This window comes from Papio anubis, chromosome 17 (genome assembly GCF_008728515.1).
Source record: "Papio anubis isolate 15944 chromosome 17, Panubis1.0, whole genome shotgun sequence".
Lineage (NCBI taxonomy): Eukaryota > Metazoa > Chordata > Mammalia > Primates > Cercopithecidae > Papio > Papio anubis.
The window spans coordinates 73,944,285-73,961,941 of NC_044992.1; the positions used below are offsets into that span (position 1 = coordinate 73,944,285).

At 60.0% G+C, this 17,657-nt stretch overlaps 2 protein-coding genes across 19 annotated transcripts in view; one reads left to right on the forward strand and one right to left on the reverse strand.

Moving 5' to 3' along the window:
* HEXD (hexosaminidase D) overlaps positions 1–10,000 on the forward strand; it is a 25,537-nt gene extending 15,537 nt beyond the window's left edge. For 6 of the 15 annotated variants that reach the window (XM_031657195.1, XM_031657196.1, XM_031657197.1 and 3 more), the window contains 8 exons: positions 665–910; positions 2,998–3,181; positions 3,990–4,061; positions 4,795–4,990; positions 7,246–7,328; positions 8,584–8,867; positions 9,162–9,251; positions 9,543–10,000. In XM_031657195.1, coding sequence (XP_031513055.1) covers positions 848–910; positions 2,998–3,181; positions 3,990–4,061; positions 4,795–4,990; positions 7,246–7,328; positions 8,584–8,867; positions 9,162–9,251; positions 9,543–9,887 — 1,317 coding nt within the window. In that variant the 5' untranslated portion in view covers positions 665–847 and the 3' untranslated portion in view covers positions 9,888–10,000. The other 9 variants (XM_021928469.2, XM_021928470.2, XM_021928467.2 and 6 more) reach the window with 9 other exon arrangements.
* On the reverse strand, positions 9,998–17,390 carry LOC101020077 (cytochrome b-245 chaperone 1). 4 transcript variants are annotated; one of them, XM_003913618.4, is made up of 7 exons: positions 17,265–17,390; positions 15,746–15,868; positions 14,710–14,751; positions 14,077–14,150; positions 13,286–13,382; positions 11,596–11,740; positions 9,998–11,284 (listed from the first exon to the last, which is right to left on the reverse strand). In XM_003913618.4, the coding sequence occupies exons 2-7, from the start codon at positions 15,828–15,830 to the stop codon at positions 11,164–11,166; spliced, it is 564 nt and encodes a 187-aa protein (XP_003913667.1). In that variant the 5' UTR covers positions 15,831–15,868; positions 17,265–17,390; the 3' UTR covers positions 9,998–11,163. The 4 variants fall into 4 exon arrangements, with proteins under 4 accessions (XP_003913667.1, XP_003913668.1, XP_003913669.1 ...); XM_003913619.4 differs by having other exon boundaries at positions 17,045–17,330; XM_003913620.4 differs by lacking the exon at positions 14,710–14,751 and having other exon boundaries at positions 17,265–17,388.
* Between the last annotated feature and the right edge of the window lie 267 nt (positions 17,391–17,657).

Here is a 17,657-nt window from a genome sequence, read left to right on the forward strand (position 1 = left end):
GGAGGCCGAGGTGGGTGGATCACAAGGTCAGGAGATCGAGACCATCCTGGCTAACATGGTGAAACCCTGTCTCTACTAAAAAAAATACAAAAATTAGCCGGGCGTGGTGGCGGGCACCTGTAGTCCCAGCTACTTGGGAGGCTGAGGCAGGAGAATGGCGTGAACCCAGGAGGCAGAGCTTGCAGTGAGCCAAGATTGAGCCACTGTACTCTAGCCTGGGCGACAGAGCCAGACTCCATCTCAAAAAAAAAAAAAAAAATTAGGCTGGGCGCGGTAGTTTACACCTGTAATCCCAGCACTTTGGGAGGCCAAGGCAGGTGAATCACTTGTGGTCAGAAGTTCAAGACCAGCCTGGCCAACATAGCGAAATGCCATCTCCACTAAAAATACAAAAATTAGCTGGGTGTGGTGGCACATGCCTATAATCCCAGCTACTGGGAAGGCTGAGGCGGGAGGATCACTTGAACCTGGGAGGCAGAGGTTGCAGTGAGCCAAGATTGTGCCAGCCTGGGCGACAGAGTGAGACTCCATGGGGTTTCACCATGTTGTCCAGGCTGGTCTCAATGCCTGAGTTCAAACATTCTGCCCACCTCAGCCTCCCAAGGTGCTGGGATTACGGGACTGAGCCTCTGTGCCTGGCCTAATGTTTTTGTATTATCCGTAGATTTGAAACAGAAGCCCCAGGTGGGCAGAAGGAGATGAGCCCAGTCCTCCGCCCCCAACGTGAGCTCCTGTCTCTCCACAGTTCGTGCTGAAGCATGCGGCCTTCGCCCACCTGCGGGAGGTGGGTCCCTTCCCCTGCACCCTGAACCCCCACGAGGCGGAGTCCCTGGCACTGGTGGGCGCCATGATCGACCAGGTCCTGGAGCTGCACCCAGGCGCCCGATGGCTGCACGTCGGGTGTGACGAGGTGGGTGCCATCACCCCAGCTCTGTGCAGGACACTCTCCCCTGTCATGGCTTGTCCTTTTAAATAGGAAAATCGTCCAGGCACTGAGGCCTAGAGCCAGGCTTGTTCCCCTCGGGGAGCCCCGTCCAGCATCTTCCCTGGGTGGATGGACGGCCTGGCACAGGACAGCCTGCAGAGCCGGAGGGAGTCGCCCTCGTGTCAGATGAGACCACCCGGGGCAGCTGGGTTGGCAGAGGCCTGCGGGTGGTGGGCAGGTTCACCCCCCAGGACCAGCAGTCAGCGCGAGTCAGGGTGCAACTCGAGGGACACCCTTTCGTTGCTGAGAGGAAGGAAGTTCTGCATTTGGACCCTAAAGCACCCACTGGAAAAGGTGGTCCCCAGGCGGTGCCGGAGACGTGCCCCTCCAGCCCAGTGAGTCCCCACCCTCGCCCCTCCCTCCACTCACTGGACTCCAGCTCAGTCAGGGCCTGGGCAGGGTGCGGAGCTGAAAGGACCAGGGTTGGTGCCCACGGGGCTGGGAGGTTCTGCAGGGCTGTGGCTCACGGGGAGCCCAAGCTAAACATTTTAGCTCCAAAAGTTTCTTTTTGTTTGAAGGAAATCGGAGTGTGTAAAATGCATATAAGTTTTACCATTCTAACCATTTTAAAATATAGGCTGGGTGTGGTGGCTCACGCCTGTAATCCCAGCACTTTGGGAGACCAAGGTGGGTGGATCATCTGAGGTCAGGTGTTTGCGACCAGTTTGGCCAATGTGGTGAAACCTCATCTCTACTAAAACTACAAAAATCAGCTGGGTGTGATGGCGGGCGCCTGTAATCCCAGCTACTCAGGAGGCTGAGGCACGAGAATCGCTTCAACCCGGGAGGTGGAGGTTGCAGTGAGCTGAGATCACGCCACTGCACTCCAGCCTGGGTGACAGAGCGAGACTCCAGCTCTAAATAAATAAACAAACAGGCCGGGCGTGGTGGCTCACACCTGTGATCCCAGCACTTTGGGAGGCCGAGGCAGGTGGATCACCTGAGGTCAGGAGTTCGAGATCAGCCTCGCTAACGTGGTGAAACTCCGTGTCTACTAAAAATACAAAATTAGGCCAGGCGTGGTGGCGTGCACCTGTAATCCCAGCACTTTGGGAGGCTGAGGCAGGCGGATCACGAGGTCAGGAGATCAAGACCATCCTGGCTAACACAGTGAAACCCTCTCTCTACTAAAAATACAAAAAATTAGCCGGGCGTGGTGGGGGACGCCTGTAGTCCCAGCTACTGAGGAGGCTGAGGCAGGAGAATGGCGGGAACCTGGGAGGCAGAGCTTGCAGTGAGCGGAGATCAAGCCACTGCACTCTAGCCTGGGCGACAAAGCAAGACTCCGTCTCAAAAAAAATTTTTTTAAATAAAAATACAAAATTAGCCAGGTGTGGTAGTGGGTGCCTGTAATCCCAGCTACTCGGGAGGCTGAGGCAGGAGAATTGCTTGAACCTAGGAGGCGGAGCTTGCAGTGAGCCGAGACGAAGGTTGTGCCACTGCACTCCAGCCTGGGCGACAGAACAAGATCCTGTCTCCAAAATAATAAGTATAAACGTCAGCACCTCTTCCACGTATTCATGGTATGGACAATCACCCCAGGCTGAAGCCCCGCACCCACCCCCAGCCCCCGGCGACCACGGTCTGCTTCCCGTCTTGGTGGATCTGTGCGCCTGGGCATTCCACGGGCACCGAGTCACACAGTGTATGACCTGTGTTCCTCTGGGCCGTTGGCCGCCAGAGCTTGGCTCTCTGTTGAGGCCGAGCCGTGTTCACGGTGGAGGACGCTGCCCTATGCTGGTCCGTCATGGGGGATGGACCCCTGTGGTCTCTGCTTTGGCGGTTGTGAGAAGAGCTGCTGTAAACATTCACAGGAAACCTTGAGTAGAAGTTCAGGGCTCAGTGAGGAAGACAGGGACACGCTGGGGGTGGTAAGCAAAGGCTCCCAGCCCCTCCCCGGCCTCCTCCCCACAGGCAGCAGCCCCTCTCCGTCAGGGTATGGTGTGAACCCCGGACCCTCCCACTGGTGTGCAGGGCTGCCAAGGCAACCCCGTCCCGCTCCTCCCTTGCAGGTCTATTACCTCGGAGAGGGGGAGGCCTCGCGCCGGTGGCTGCAGCAAGAGCAGAACAGCACAGGGAAGTTGTGCCTGTCACACATGCGGGCAGTGGCCAGCCACGTGCAGACCCGGCACCCCAGCGTGACACCCCTGGTGTGGGACGACATGCTCCGAGACCTGCCTGAGGACCAGCTCGCAGGTCGGCCAACGGGGTTGGGGGAGGGGTGGGCCACTGACCTGCCCAAGACCCACGGCTTCAGAGAGAGAAGGTGCTGTAGGAAGTGGGCCCCAGGGTGAGCCCCAGCCCCACACAGACCTGCCACAACCACCTCCTGCATCCCCCCAACACCGGGTCTGAGTCGTTTCCTAGAAGCCGTGGAGGTTTGGTCAGGAGAGCACGGGCCTGCCCGGTCCTAGAGGGCTTGGGAGTGACCCGCCCTCGTGGCAGCCTCCTCCAAGGCCAGCCCTGCTGGAACTGGGGGCCGAGGTTCCCGCTGGCAGCTCCTCCAGACCCTGGGCCCTGCTCACTCTGCCTGAGGCTTTGGGATGAGCTGCTGAGTGCCTTTCTGGGCCAAGAGGTGGTACTCAGACACCTGGCCCTGTTCCACACAGAGCCCTGAGGCTCAGTGAGCCCCATGGCAGAGCTGGGAGCCAGGGTGTCCTAGGGCCGTGCTGGCCTGGCAGCTCCCACCCACGCATGGCCACATAGATGACTTAGAGTGACCTCCATTCAGCCACGTGCTCCAGCTGTGCCTGTGGCTCATGGCCTGGTAAAGCAGCAGCGGGAGCAGGGTCGCTGCAGTGGGCGCTGGCTTGGGAAGGCGCTGTGTGTGGTTGTGGCATTCATTGTCCAAACCCAGCATAGTACCAAGTCTGTCTTAAAAAGGTATCTACGCTCACACTTTCAGGCAAATCGAGAACAGGTGGGTCCGAGGGGCTGAGGGTGTGTTCTGGGTGTCTCACCAACCTCATGTCCGCTCTGTCTGCTCTGTCTGCTCCGTCTGCAGCATCCGGGGTGCCGCAGCTGGTGGAGCCGGTGCTCTGGGACTACGCGGCCGACCTGGATGTGCACGGCAAGGGTCAGTGCCAAGTTGGGGGTGTGTTGTCGTGGCCACATGACTGGGAAGGCCATCCCTGGCCCTGTGACCCTGCAGCCCAACTGCCCAGCCTAGGGCCTGCACAGGTAGAGGCCAGGGCACAGCTCCAGCAGACCCCAGCCCTGCACCGGTGCCTCACCTCCCCATTCTTTTTTTTTTTTTTTTTTTTTTTTTTTGAGACGGAGTCTCGCTCTGTCGCCCAGGCTGGAGTGCTGTGGCCGGATCTCAGCTCACTGCAAGCTCCGCCTCCCGGGTTCACGCCATTCTCCTGCCTCAGCCTCCAGAGTAGCTGGGACCACAGGCGCCCGCCACCTCGCCCGGCTAGTTTTTTGTATTTTTTTAGTAGAGACGGGGTTTCACCGGGTTAGCCAGGATGGTCTCGATCTCCTGACCTTGTGATCCGCCCGTCTCGGCCTCCCAAAGTGCTGGGATTACAGGCTTGAGCCACCGCGCCCGGCCTCACCTCCCCATTCTACCAGTGTTTTCCACCAGTGTTTTCCAGTGAGCAGGTGAAGCAGGGGCCACGTAAGCTCTGGAGTCTCCCTGACTGGGACCCAGGCCGGCCACCTACACTCTGGAGTCTCCCACGCTGGGACCCAGTGGCTGTCACTGGCGGCTCCCATGTCGGCTCTGGGTATAGCCCCGGGAGACATGTCTGGGGCCACGTCGGCCGCCTCCCCGGGAGCCACTCACCTGTTTGCTTTTTCTCACTCAGTCCTCCTCATGCAGAAGTACTGGCGGTGCGGCTTTCCGCGGCTGTGGGCAGCCAGTGCCTTCAAGGGTGCCACAGGGCCCAGCCAGGCCGTGCCCCCCATCAAGCACCACCTCAAGAACCATGTGCAGTGGCTGCAGGTGGCAGGCAGCAGGCCCACGGACTCACTGCAGGGCATCATCCTGACCGGCTGGCAGAGGTAAGCCCTGGCCAGTCAAGAGGGTCCAGGGCAGCTCTGGTGGTCACCACATCGGCCTGTCCAGCGTCCGCTGAGGGCCTTCCCAGGTCGGTCAAAGGGGAAGCAGCCCAGGCCTCTGAGAAGAGCTGCAGGAGACAGCCATGTGGGGTTGGGCCCCACACGCCAGAGCGGCCACAGAGGGTGCTGCTCATGTGTTCAGGGTCACAAACACGTGGTCCCCAGCCCCCATGCCGCCCGTGTGCACTGCACCTGAGGCTGTGTGTGTATGTCTTGCTTGTGGCACAAGGGGGGGTTTCGGTTCTTTCAGGATTTCACTCAGTTGCTAGAAATGCCATCTCAATTCAGACCCCACAAGAAGGTTCTCGGGTCTCACACACGAAAGAATTCAAGGCCGAGCGCAGTGAGGGGAGGTCACCAAAAGGTGCCCAGTGACAGAGGTAGGGCCCTTGGAAGGCCAGCACAGGCGTGCCCGGCTCTGTTTTCCGTTTTTCTCATATCAGGGTCTTGTCTATGTAAACACTAAGCTGTGCTCCCTGTGGATGGGGCCAACAGTGTGACAGAATGTGTCACTCCATGGGCTGAGCACGGTGGCTCATGCCTGTAATCCCAGCACTCTGGGAGGCTGAGGCAGGTGGATCACCAGAGGTCCGGTGTTCGTGACCAGCCTGGCCAACATGGTGAAACTCCATCTCTACTAAAGATACAAAAATGACCCAGGTGTGGCAGCATGTGCCTATGATCCCAGCTACTCAAGAGGCTGAGGCAGGAGAATCACTTGAACCCAGGAGGCAGAGGTTGCAGTGAGCCAAGATCACGCCACTGCACTCCAGCCTGGGCGACAGAGCAAAAGTCTGTCTCAAAAAAAAAAAAAAAAAAGAATGTATTTTTCTATGGATTTAGAGAAAACTGTCCTGGACATTTCAGCGTGTAGCCTATGGAAGCCCAACTGTGGTGACCTAGAAGGCACATGCTGTCATGGGTGTGGGGATGCCAGGGCTGTCCGCTGTTGTAGGAGTGGCCCCTGCAGGTGTCTGAGCGCTTCCTCAGCTGTAAACATCCCGTGACTGTGGGTCCTGCCTGGCAAGGATGGGCCTTGTTAGTCTCATGAAGGAGCTGGGCCTCCGTGGCGTCACCCTGGCGCTCCCAGGTCCCTGCTTCCCTGATGACACCATGTGAAAAGCAGAGCTACAGATAAACCCCTGGTCGCCGGCCAAGTCCTGACCTTGGGTCTCATCTCAAGTTAGAGGGGTGGGGGGCAGATGGCGCAGGTGCCATGGGCTAGGCAAGCGGCTGGAGGCAGGACCCCGCCAGGGACCCCGTGCCCTGACCCACAAGGCTCAGATTCGATGGAGTCAAGAATTTCATGGTGGGGACCGCAGAGCCTGGTGGGCCAGCCTGCTACAGGGGCAGCTCACAGCTGCCATGCATGTGCACAGCTGGCAGCGGCTCTTTAGAAGCTTCCAGATAGTTCCCACTGTCCTGTTGGGATACAGCTCTGTCTGCACAAACTAGGACCGTCCATAGAGCAGGGCGAGGCTCCTCCGCCCCAGAGGGGCGGCACATCCTTCAGACGAGCCTGGGGCTGTGGCGTCAGGCATCGCCCAGCCTTCGCCTGTGCTCACACCTGGGGCGGCGTCTGTCACCCACCTCACAGCTGAAGAAACTGAGGCACAGGCAGGTGGAGGCCCCCTCTCCGGCAGTGGGAAGCCCTGACTCCCACCCCAGCCAGGCTGAGGCCCCCCAGCCCTCGCTTGGGACAGATGCTGCCGCTGACCTGCTGCCTGCCAGGCCTGATCTCACACCCTCCTCGTGGGGTCTTGGGGAAAAGCTGCCGCCCCCACCAGCCAGACAGGAGGCAGCCAAGGGAGAGGGTGGGCAGGAGAGGCCCAGAGGCCCTAGGAGGGGGGCGTCAAGGGCAGCCCCCAGGAGCAGGAACCTTTTCTCAGAGGCCAGAGGTGCTGGGGGGAGGGACGATGACTGGCCACCCACCCAAGGCCCACCCAGAGTTCCCATGGCTCTGGAAAGCATCGCAGCAAGGAATCCCCACGCTCTTCACGCGTCCGGTTTCTAGAACGGAGTTGATGTGAGAGCCCTGCCGCACAGAACCTGTCTTGGAAACCCTGGGCCCCGTGGGTTGAGGGGGTCAGGCTGCCCCCACGGCCCTGGAACAAGAGCAGGGATGTCCCGAATCAGGGCACCTGTGTCAGGCTGGTGGGGGTGGGCTGTGGAGCTGAGCGCCCCTCTCCTGGACCCAGGTACGACCACTTCTCCGTGCTGTGCGAGCTGCTCCCTGCAGGAGTCCCGTCCCTGGCCGCCTGTCTACAGTTGCTTCTACACGGTATGTCTGGTCACCCCAAGCCCCACCGGCTCCTCCCAGAAAGACCCGGAGGGCAGGAGGCCAAGCACCCAGAGCTCCAACCACCCTGCTGGACCGTGGTGGTTCTCACAGCAAGAGGATGGTCTCACTGCCCCAGCTTAGCCACCCGCCTGCCCTGAAGTCCACCCAGGCTGGGCCTGCACCCAGGTCTCCAAGCCTAAGCCCAAAGCAGGCTGGAGAGTGGCGCGGGACGCACCCCTCAGACACAGTGAATCCGCAGAAATGCGCGCAGGTCGGACGTGGGGAGCAGCTCCACCTTTGCTGCACACACATCCTGCACACCTGGCCGAGCAGGTGTGGGGCGCAGGCGCCCGGCCCTGGAAGGCCCTGCACCGTGGACCCAGCACTTACACTTCAGGTTGCCTGAGGGAGTAGCAGGACCTATGGGCAAGGGCAGGCCCTGGGAGCCCCTTGGGGTCAGCAGGGGCTTGGCCAGATGAGCCGTGTGCATGGAAACTCGCAGGCCACACAGGAAATTAGCAACTGCATGGTGCTGACACAGAAAGAAAAATGGCCGAGACGCGCTGAGCAGGACCCATGGGCGTGGCGGCCCAGGGACGGGGGTGCAACCAGTGAGGACGCAGAATGAGATCAGATTGACTTAGCTGCTGAGTCTGAACTGCTTAGAAAAGGGCAGAAACGATAAAAGCAGACACTCACGTGCCCCACACTAAAGAGCTGCGTTAATATGGACGGTATTTGCAGCGTCCCTTGCCCACAGCCCCACCCGCCACCCCTGGGACTGGGGCACTGCCCTCCGGCCGTCAGCCTCTTGCAGTGAGTATATCCATGAACAACTCGGAGATCTGTCCACGCTGGTGCCCACAGGCCTCACGGGTTTGTTTCGGGTGCTCTAGAATATTCCGTTGATTGTGTGAACCACAGTGGCAAACGCTGCATGAGCCCTGGACACCTGTGCGGGTTGGGCTGTGCCCAGCAGGAAGAACCACTTGCTGTCTGGGTGTTGCTGCTGGCAACACAGTCTTATTTCTGTTTTCTGATTTTTTTAAATAACGAATGTATTTCACATGTTTAAAGAGAAGCAGCAAGCCCATCTGCCCCCAGGTCCCCTTGGGGCCGGCACACGCAGGGCTGGGCCTGGCCAGTGGCTCTCCATGCCGCCCGCCCACTGCCCCAGCACCTAGGCCTGCAGGTCTCAATGTAGCCCCTGCCCTCCTCCACAGGCCCCTCCAACTGCCCCACTCTGTGATTTCAGGAGGATTTGATGGAGATGCTAAAGCGAAAGTGGAGAACCTTCTTGGGATTTCCAACCTGGAGATGATGGACCCTGTTAGGCAAGCACCCTGCAGCCCTCCCCGTCCCATTTCCCCCCTCCCCGTCCTTCTCTCCCCTTCCCCCGCCTGTGGAGACAGCTGTTCTCAGCAGGGCTCTCTGCAGGGAGGGGGCTGGCTCTTTCCCTGGCAGCAACATCCTTGCCCTTGTCACACAAGTCAGCCTCCATCTGCGCAGCTCTGTGGACGCGCTGCTGGAGGGCAACACGTGAGTGTGGGAGGCAGGTGTGGGTGAGCGGGCAGGCATGGGGCGGGTGAGGGGCAGGTGTGGGTGAGGGGGCAGGTGTGGGTGGGAGGCAGGTGCAGGTGAGGGGCAGGTTCACAAGCCCCACCCCACCCCCAGGCACAGGAGGAGGCAGCCTCATCTTTCACAAGGACTTTCTGGGGGACATAAGACTTAGAAATGTCTACCCCACTCTTAAAACATTTTCTGTATTACTGTAAAGCTGCCCCATGGCTGCCTTGGTAGCCCACGGCACACCCGTATGTGGATTTGCCCCAGGTACGTCATCGGCTGGTTCAGCCCCTACCACCGCCGGCGGAAGCTCATCCACCCAGTCATGGTTCAGCACATCCAGCCCGCAGCACTCAGGTGAGACCCTAGGCTCTTACAGGCTGTGCAGCCGTGGCTTCTCTGAGGACTGCTGCTGCTGTTGACATGTCCCTCAACCAGAGGAGGAGCGGAGGGTGAGCCCCTAGTTGTAAAGGGCCCTCAGGTCTCAGATGTGCAGCTGTCACTGACTTGTTCCTCCAGACACACCGATGAGGGTCAGTAGCCCCATTTTACAGATAGGTAAGCTGAGGCACAGGGCAGTACTGACCATGGGGTTGAGGGCAAGTCCCGAGTGTGCAGAATGCACGTTCACGGCGCCCTCACCCGCAGTCTCCTGGCGCAGTGGAGCACCCTCGTACAGGAGCTGGAGGTCGCCCTGCAGCTGGCTTTCTACCCGGATGCCGTGGAGGAGTGGCTGGAGGAGAACGTGCACCCCAGCCTGCAGCGGCTGCAAGCTCTACTGCAGGACCTCAGCGAGGTGGCCACCCCCCCATCCCCACCCACCAGCCCTGGCAGGGACGCTGCTCAGGACCCCTGAGGGGAGAGATTGTGCCAGGAGGCTCCTGCTATGGGCAGGGGGGCTCTGCGCTGCCAACTGTCAGCCAGGGCAACAGGGGCCCACGTGAGTGTTGCACCCTGTGGCCCAGCAGTGTCTGGCCCACACTCAGTTCCTGAGCGCCCTGGGCAACCCCTGGGGGAGAGACTAGAAAACACAGAGAGCAGCAGCACAGGGAGACCCGCTTTGTGACACTGACTCTTCGGAAATAAAGAGTGGAAGCCGCGGGTGACATGCGAAGGGTTATTTATGGTTATTATGACCATGTCCTGCAAAGAGGGGCTGGCAGCCACTACTGAGGAGGAGGGTCCCACCTCTCTCCTGTCTGCTTTCACCGAGGCCACAGCCAGACCTGGGGCAAAGGCGTTCCCGGTCCCACCCAGCCATTCCTGGGCCTGCCGCCGCGGGGCTCACAGGACCCAGGAGTCCCCAGTTCACAGGCCAGGGCATCAGGCCAGGCGCTCTCGGTGCACACCGCACCTGGGAGGACCTGGGTGTACTCAGGAGACCAAGAGCCCCAGCGGGTCAGGATGGTTGGCATTCAGCTCCTACAGGGTGAGGGAAAGAGGCTGGAACTCAATTTCTGCAGAAAATCTCCTAATTTTTCTTGTTTGGTTAGTATTTTTGCAAAGACAGGATCTTGTTGTGTGCCCAGGCTGGTCTTGGACTTCTGGCCTCAAGCAGTCCTCCCACCTTGGCCTCCCAAAGTGCTGGGATTACTGGCATGAACCACTGCGCCCGGCCGGAGCTCCCGGTTTTTAAGCGCTGCACAATACTGGAAGAGCTGACCTTTTTTCTGGCCTCGCAGCTTCTGCTGAGGCTGAGGGTGAGGAACAGAGAGACCTTTCTGTGATGACCACAGGGGCAAAGCGGTCTATGCGCCGAGATCCTGGCATCATCAAGGGAGGCGGGTCCTTGGGGAGGGGCAGCTTCCACAGTGTGGCTGCAGCGTGCACAGCCAGGTAGGCCCCAGATGTTCGCCCCTCGCTGCCCTTGGGGAAGCACCTGACCGCTGGGCATGTCCACCCAGGGAGAGGACACTGTGTCGGGGACAACACGCAGCATCAGCACCCACAGGGGCCCGGCCTGGCCCGGCCTCTCCACTCGCCCGAGGTCTGGCTGTGGCCCACAGCAGGAGTCCAGGGCTGGCGAGACCTCCAGCTGCAGGAAGGCAGGCCCAGGCCTCACGATGGAGAAAGTCTGGGTGTCCTCGTCCGGCCTGCTGTTTCGTGCAGTGTGAAAGCAGCAGTGTGAGCAGGCAAGAGGCCGACTCGGCTGGAGGCACCGACTGAAGCCAAGGCCACGGGGTTCTGTGGGCTGTGCATGGGCTCAGGCACACCAGGAATGTGCCACGTGTCCTGTGGGTGGTGCACAGGCTCAGGCATACCGGGGCTGTCAGCTCTGGCTCCCAGGGTCGCCGGCCTCACTGTCACTGCTCTGAGACAGCTCTGTGGGGCTTTCAAGGCAGTGCAGCTCCAGGAAGCTGGTGATGAGCTTGGCGATGGCTTCCACATCACTGGGCAAGGCCGGCAATGGGAGGAAGGTCAGGTCACCTCAGCACAGGGCGCCATGAGACCCCACAGCAGCCTCCTCCTCAACCACCCAGCCCCTGGGGCTCCCAAACTGGACCCAGCACTTCCTGGCCGCCTCCTACCCTCCCAGCCACGGAGGCTGCCCCTGAGCCTGCACATGCTTAACGTGGGCCCCTCTGTGTCTCGTCCACAAACTCATCTCCTCTCCCAGCTGTCCTGTAGCTCTGGGTGGTCAGGAACGGGAGTCACCTGACACAGCTGCAGCTCCAGCCAGATCAAAGTCCCACAGCCTTACCTGCGGTGGCCCATGACTGCACTCTGCGTGAGGGGGTGGGAGAAGCCCGTCGCAAGCCGGAGCACCACCATGTAGCCCTTCCCGAAGTACCGGACCTTCTCCTCCTCCACGCTCACATCGCGGACATCATGCAGCAGGACCACCACTGTGGGGAGACGGTCAGTGGCCGAGCCGTCCCCGCCCACACGTGCCGCCCGGCAGTCACACCAGGGCCACTGGCGCCATCGAGAGCGACAGCCACGCCTGGTTGGCAGCAAAAGCATTTGCTGTTTCCTGCCTGAGGCTGGGTCCTGGAGGACTGCTGTGGCCCTGACAGCAGTGCAAGGTCCTCCAGGTGGGAAGGACGTGCCCGCGGTGCAGGCTGGCAGGCCACATGCACAGCCTGCTGGTTCTCCTGGGAGTGCCGACCACGGGGACCCGCTCAGTGCGAGGCCGCCATCTTTACACTGTACTGTTTCCCGAGGTTGGCTGCTGAGCCTGGGCCACCCTGCAATTTCCTGTGGCAACTCAGGGAAGCCACCTCTTTGGGTACCAGGGCGGCCCCAACTGTTGTCAGAAAACGGCACAGCTGCCTCTCACAGCCCAGGCCAGGCCTGCAACTCCTCTCCCCAAAGCCACGGTGACTTGGGGCCAATGCCCTGGCCAGGTCCCTGCAGGGATCTAGGAAGCAGCCTGTCAGAAGCACAGCATTGTGGCACTAAACCCAAGACTGCCCAGCAACTCTGGTCACCAGAATCTGTCCCCTCTCTGGGGCTATGCATGGGCAGCCGAACCCTAGGGCCTCTCTCTCTGCAGCAGCATCTACAGGAAACTGGTACTGACCACAGCTGGGCCACTGCCCAGGCTCAAGGGTGGGGGGTTCCTCGGACCTTCCAGCCCCTACTGCAGGCCCAGTAGGACTCACAGGAAAGCTGGAGCAGGGCCAAGGCCCGCAAGTAGCCAGGTGGCCCCACTCCGGAACGCCCGTGGGCTACCGTGGCTCTCCCTGCCCCACCCTGTGACCTGCCGCTGGGGCCAGACTGTACCTGGGGACAAGTGGCTGCCAGGCAGGCGGGAGAACACAGCTAAACAGGCTGTCCAAGCACGCTGGGCCAGACCCCTGCTCTGCCAGACCTCTGCTCCTCCCACCCTCCCGAGGGGCCAAACCTCTAAAGAACCCAGGAGGCGGCCGGGCGCGGTGGCTCAAGCCTGTAATCCCAGCGCTTTGGGAGGCCGAGACGGGCGGATCACGAGGTCAGGAGATCGAGACCATCCTGGCTAACACGGTGAAACCCCGTCTCTACTAAAAAATACAAAAAACTAGCCGGGCGCGGTGGCGGGCGCCTGTAGTCCCAACTACTCGGAGGCTGAGGCAGGAGAATGGCGTGAACCCGGGAGGCGGAGCTTGCAGTGAGCTGAGATCCGGCCACTGCACTCCAGCCTGGGAGGCAGAGCGAGACTCCGTCTCAAAAAAAAAAAAAAAAAAAAAAAAAAAAAAGAACCCAGGAGGCTCTAGGACCCCGCCCAGCAGGTGAGCAGATGAGCAGGTGGGGCGTATCTGTGGGATCCTGCGTCCAGCGGGCAGGACACAACCCTGGTCACCAAGCAGGCGAGCTTGGACCAAAGGCGTTTCCAGGCCTCCCGCCGCCAGGTCCCGTGGGTCACCCAGATGCCCACAGTGCCCCATGTCCCCAGGTTCCCCACAACTCACCCTGGTCATGGCCTGCTCTGAAAAGAGTCAGAAGCTTCTTGTAGAGGCTGAACGTCTTCAAAACAACCTTCCCTGTGCTCTTGTCAAAGATGGCTTCCTGGAAACCGACAGGCACTGACCACCATGAACCTCCAGGAACAGGGGCCCCGAGGCCGCTGGGGCATCACCCCCACCCTCACCAGGGTAGACACTCAAGAAGGGGGGCTGGGGCCCCTCCCAGTCAGAACCCAAAGCCCTGAAGCTGCAGGTGCTGCTCTGTCAGAGCTGGACATCTGTAGCCAGCCTGACTCCTGTTGGGAACTGGGGAGCTAGGCAGGTGCAGGAGCTGGGCAGGTGCAGGAGCCGGGCAGGTGCAGCGGGTGCTTGCTCCACTGCAGGCAAAACAAGTGCAGGGAGGCAGCGGAACCAGCAAATGAGGGCATGGAGGTCAGAGGGCAGCACTGGGCCAGGCTGAAAGGACTCAGGAGGGGCTCCGAGGTGGGAGGGCCGGCCACGGGGAAAGCTGACTCGCATCCCATCGTGGCAACTCCGGGAAGAAAGCACTTTGGTGAAGACAGTCACAGAGAGCTTCTAAGAGAAAAATGCCTTCGGGAGATTCCTTGGCCAAGAATTGTACCAGGTGAGTGCAGGGACCATGTCCTAATGAACGGAGACCTCCAAGCAGGGACCAACGCTTCAGGACGTGGAGGCGCTGGGCCACCCATGGCCCTTCCTCCTCCTTCCATTCCCATTGCAAGAAAACCCAGGAGCTGAACAGTCCTGGACTCTGTCCTGCCCCGAGCCGGCCTTACCTCCCAGTCCTCCAGGTTCTGCACGGCCACAAACAGGCAGCCTGTGACGTAGAAGAGCTTCCAGCCCAGGCTATCTGAAGATGGACATAGGGCGCCAGCCTGTGAGCTCCAGGGACGTGCCCATGGGAGGCCCCACCTAGCACAGCCTCCCCCACGCTTGCAAGGACTGCCTGGGCAGCCTCCTGTGCTGCTGACCCTGCCCTGGCCACTCAGGACCCACATGCGGCACACCCTGCCCAGCTCTGACCCCCGGCGTCCACGTGGGAGAGGCAGGTGGGGTGCACAGGGCCTCTGCCTGTCTGGGCAGGCCCAGTGATGGTGGCAGTGGGGGAAGTACGCCTCACCCCACAGCTGGATCTTAGATACTCAAGAGCATCTTTCCCAGAATATCTGATGACCCCAAAACACCGAAGACTTAAGAAGTGAAATGCAGGCTGGGTGCTGGGCGGGATGGGCGTGCGGAAGAACAGCAGTGCGTGGAGGGGCGCGGTGCCCACCAGCAATCAAGGGGCAGAGATGCCGATCTTAAAGGCTGCCCCATGGACAGTCACAAAGGACGGTTTTCCCTTCTTTTCTCTGTTTTCCAAACAGCTGAGACAGTCATGGGGGGGGGCGGGGCAGGGGGTGCTTTACCTCCACTGTAGTAGGCAGCAGCCAGGCCAATTGACAAGATTCCTATGAAGAGAAAGTGACTGCCTGCCTATTGATCCCGGTAAGACCGCACTTCCTCCCCGGTGCAGCCGGACCTGGAGCCACAGCCCCTGATGAGCAGGCCCTTCCCACTATAGGAACAGCTGTGGTCAGGGGTTACAGACCACCAGGTTCAGAGTAGGGGAAACAGCCAGGAAGTTGGTTCGATAATGCAGTATAGCTGGGCATAGTATCACACGCTTGTAATCCCAGCTACCTGGGAGGCCGAGGAAGGAGGATCGCTTGAGCCCAGGACTTTGAGACCAGCCTGGGCAACCTAACGAGACCTCATCACTAAAGAAAACAAAAACAAAACACAGTATACACTATTCACAGTATTTACTGGACACATCCGCCATGTGAGGCTCCAGAACTGACACGGGTGTTACTCCAGCAGCCCGTGGTGAGGCCTGAAGACTGTGCACAAAGAATTACAACGCAGCGTGCCACGCAAAACACACAGGAGGCTGTGGCGTGTCACATAAAAGGTGGGCCCCAGAGACACAGCTGCTGAGGTACAGCCAGCAGCACTCCTCACACGGTGTCCCGTCAACACAAGTGCAGCTATCCCCAAGGGTACAGGACCCTACTGGTGAGTAGGGATGGAGGACAGGAGGCTAAGTGGACTGAGTCCTATGAGGAGGTCTGAGGATCAGGGAAGAGAAGAAATGGGAACCCACGATCACCCATCACACGGTTCAAAACAAGTACAAAGGAAAATACGGTGACCTCAGAAAAGCTCACAGAGTATTAAATACGCTGGGTGTTAGTGGTTAAAAGGGGACAAAACAGATGTGCATTATCTGTAAAACCAAGTACACAGGATAAAATTTGAATGGATACAAAGAAACAAAATAGCTGTTCGATTTCAGGGTAATAGAAAAAACAGAAAATACTATGTTTCATTTTCATCCTTTCTGAAAGTCAGGCTTCCAATTCTGGGGTTCTGGGGAGGGACAGCCTCTGGGGAGAGCCTTACCAACCAGCAGGGACCAGGACCGGATGCCTGGAGCCCTCTTCAGATGGAGGCGGGAGCTGGTGCGGGTCTCCACCTGCAGGTACATCCCGAGAAGGCAGCCCCAGTCTCTACAGGAGGAGGGGCCTGGGGACAGACAGAGGCAGCTGAGCCCTGCACACAGGCAGGTGCCCGCGCCATCAGGCCCAGGCTGGAGGCCAAGAGCAGGTCCCCCAACTAAGTCACCTGCAGCCCCAGACACCATCAGCCAGTCTGATCTGTTCTCTGTGGTCGGGCACATCACTGGATCCCCCAGAGCCCCGTTTCCTGTGTAAGGAAGACCCTCTTCCGTTCACAGTGACACCGACTGCACGGGGGCTGTTTCCCGCTCAGACTCACGAGCTACAGCTGCATCACCACCTGCCCATCCTATCTGGAAACCTAATGTCTTGAGGAGGCCGCTAGTCCCCAGCAGCCTTTGAGCTTCTAGCACCTGTCAGCACCCCCTCTCCCCTGTGCTGGCCTCCACCCAGAAAGGGAACTGAAAGTCCCCTCATGGCTTCAGGCCGTACTGGCTCTCGTACTGGCACAGACCAACAGTCTCAGCTCTCTCTCTGCCTTCCTCCACCTGCTGAAAGTTTGGAGCGTCCTAAAATGGCCAGAACCGACGAGTCACCAAAGGGGCTAATCTTCCACACCGGGTTCTGCACGGACTGCAACAGCCCTGCCACTTCACAGTACGCTCCGAACACTGGCCCCAGGGACCCCGTTCTGGCAGTTTCTCAGGGCTTTCCCTGTGAAGTCAAATTTCTGACATTAAATAGGGGGTTCAGCCTGGGCACGGTGGCTCATGCCTGTAATCTCAGCACTTTGGGAGGCCGAGGCGTGCGGATTGCTTGAGTCCAGGAGTTCGAGACCAGCCAGGACAATGTGGTGAAACTCCGTCTCCACAGAAACTATTTAAAACTTAGCCCGGTGTGGTGGTGCACGCCTGTGGTCCTAGCTATTCAGGAGGCTGAGCTGGGAGGATCACCTGAGGCCAGGAGGTGGAGGCCGCAGTGAGCCGAGATCGTGCCACTGCACTCCAGCCAGGGTGACAGGGTGAGACCGTGTCTCAAAAAAATAAAAAACAGCGGGTTCAAATCACAAAACCAATCCTAGATGCTGGTATATGACTGGGCTCCCTCCCGGGCCTCAGTTACCGCATTGCTCCCCAAACACCCGGCATTCCACACACAAATGCACACACACAAATGCACACACACAAATGCACACACACAAGCACACGCCCGGTGGCAGAGCCGCCCGCGCCGCTGGTCGCACCGAGCGCTCGTTTCTTTGTCCGGGTCGAGGACGCTCCCGCCGCCGTGGCCAACCTGCCGCGGAACAGCCGCGAGGCCGCCCGCGACGGGCAGGGCGGGACACGGAGCAGCCGACAAGCGGGTCCAGGACGCAAACCCCGTCCGGAGTGGGCCCCAGGGTGCCGGGACGCGCGGCACGGAGCGGGAAGGACGTGCGGAGCCCACCCAGCCCAGCCGCCTACCGAGAGCACAGCGGTCCCCGCGCGGCAGCAGAGAGACGCGAACCGGCAGGGGCGGGGCCGCGCGGACTTCCGGGATTGGAGCGGAGCGGAGCCGACTTTCGGGGGCGGGACCTCGCGGACTTCCGGGGTTGGGAGCGGGGCCGCAAGCATTTCCTGGATGGGGCGGAGCCGAGCGGATTTCCGGGATCGGAGGCCGGGCTGCACGGACTTCCGGGACCCGGGCGGAGCCACAGCAGGAGTCGGGTGGTTCCAGCTAAAGGAACCAGTTGTTTTTTGTTTTGTTTTGTTTTGTTTTTGTTTTTGTTTAGTAGAGACGAGGTTTCACCGTGTTAGCCAGGATGGTCTCGATCTCCTGACCTCATGATCCGCCCGTCTCGGCCTCCCAAAGTGCTG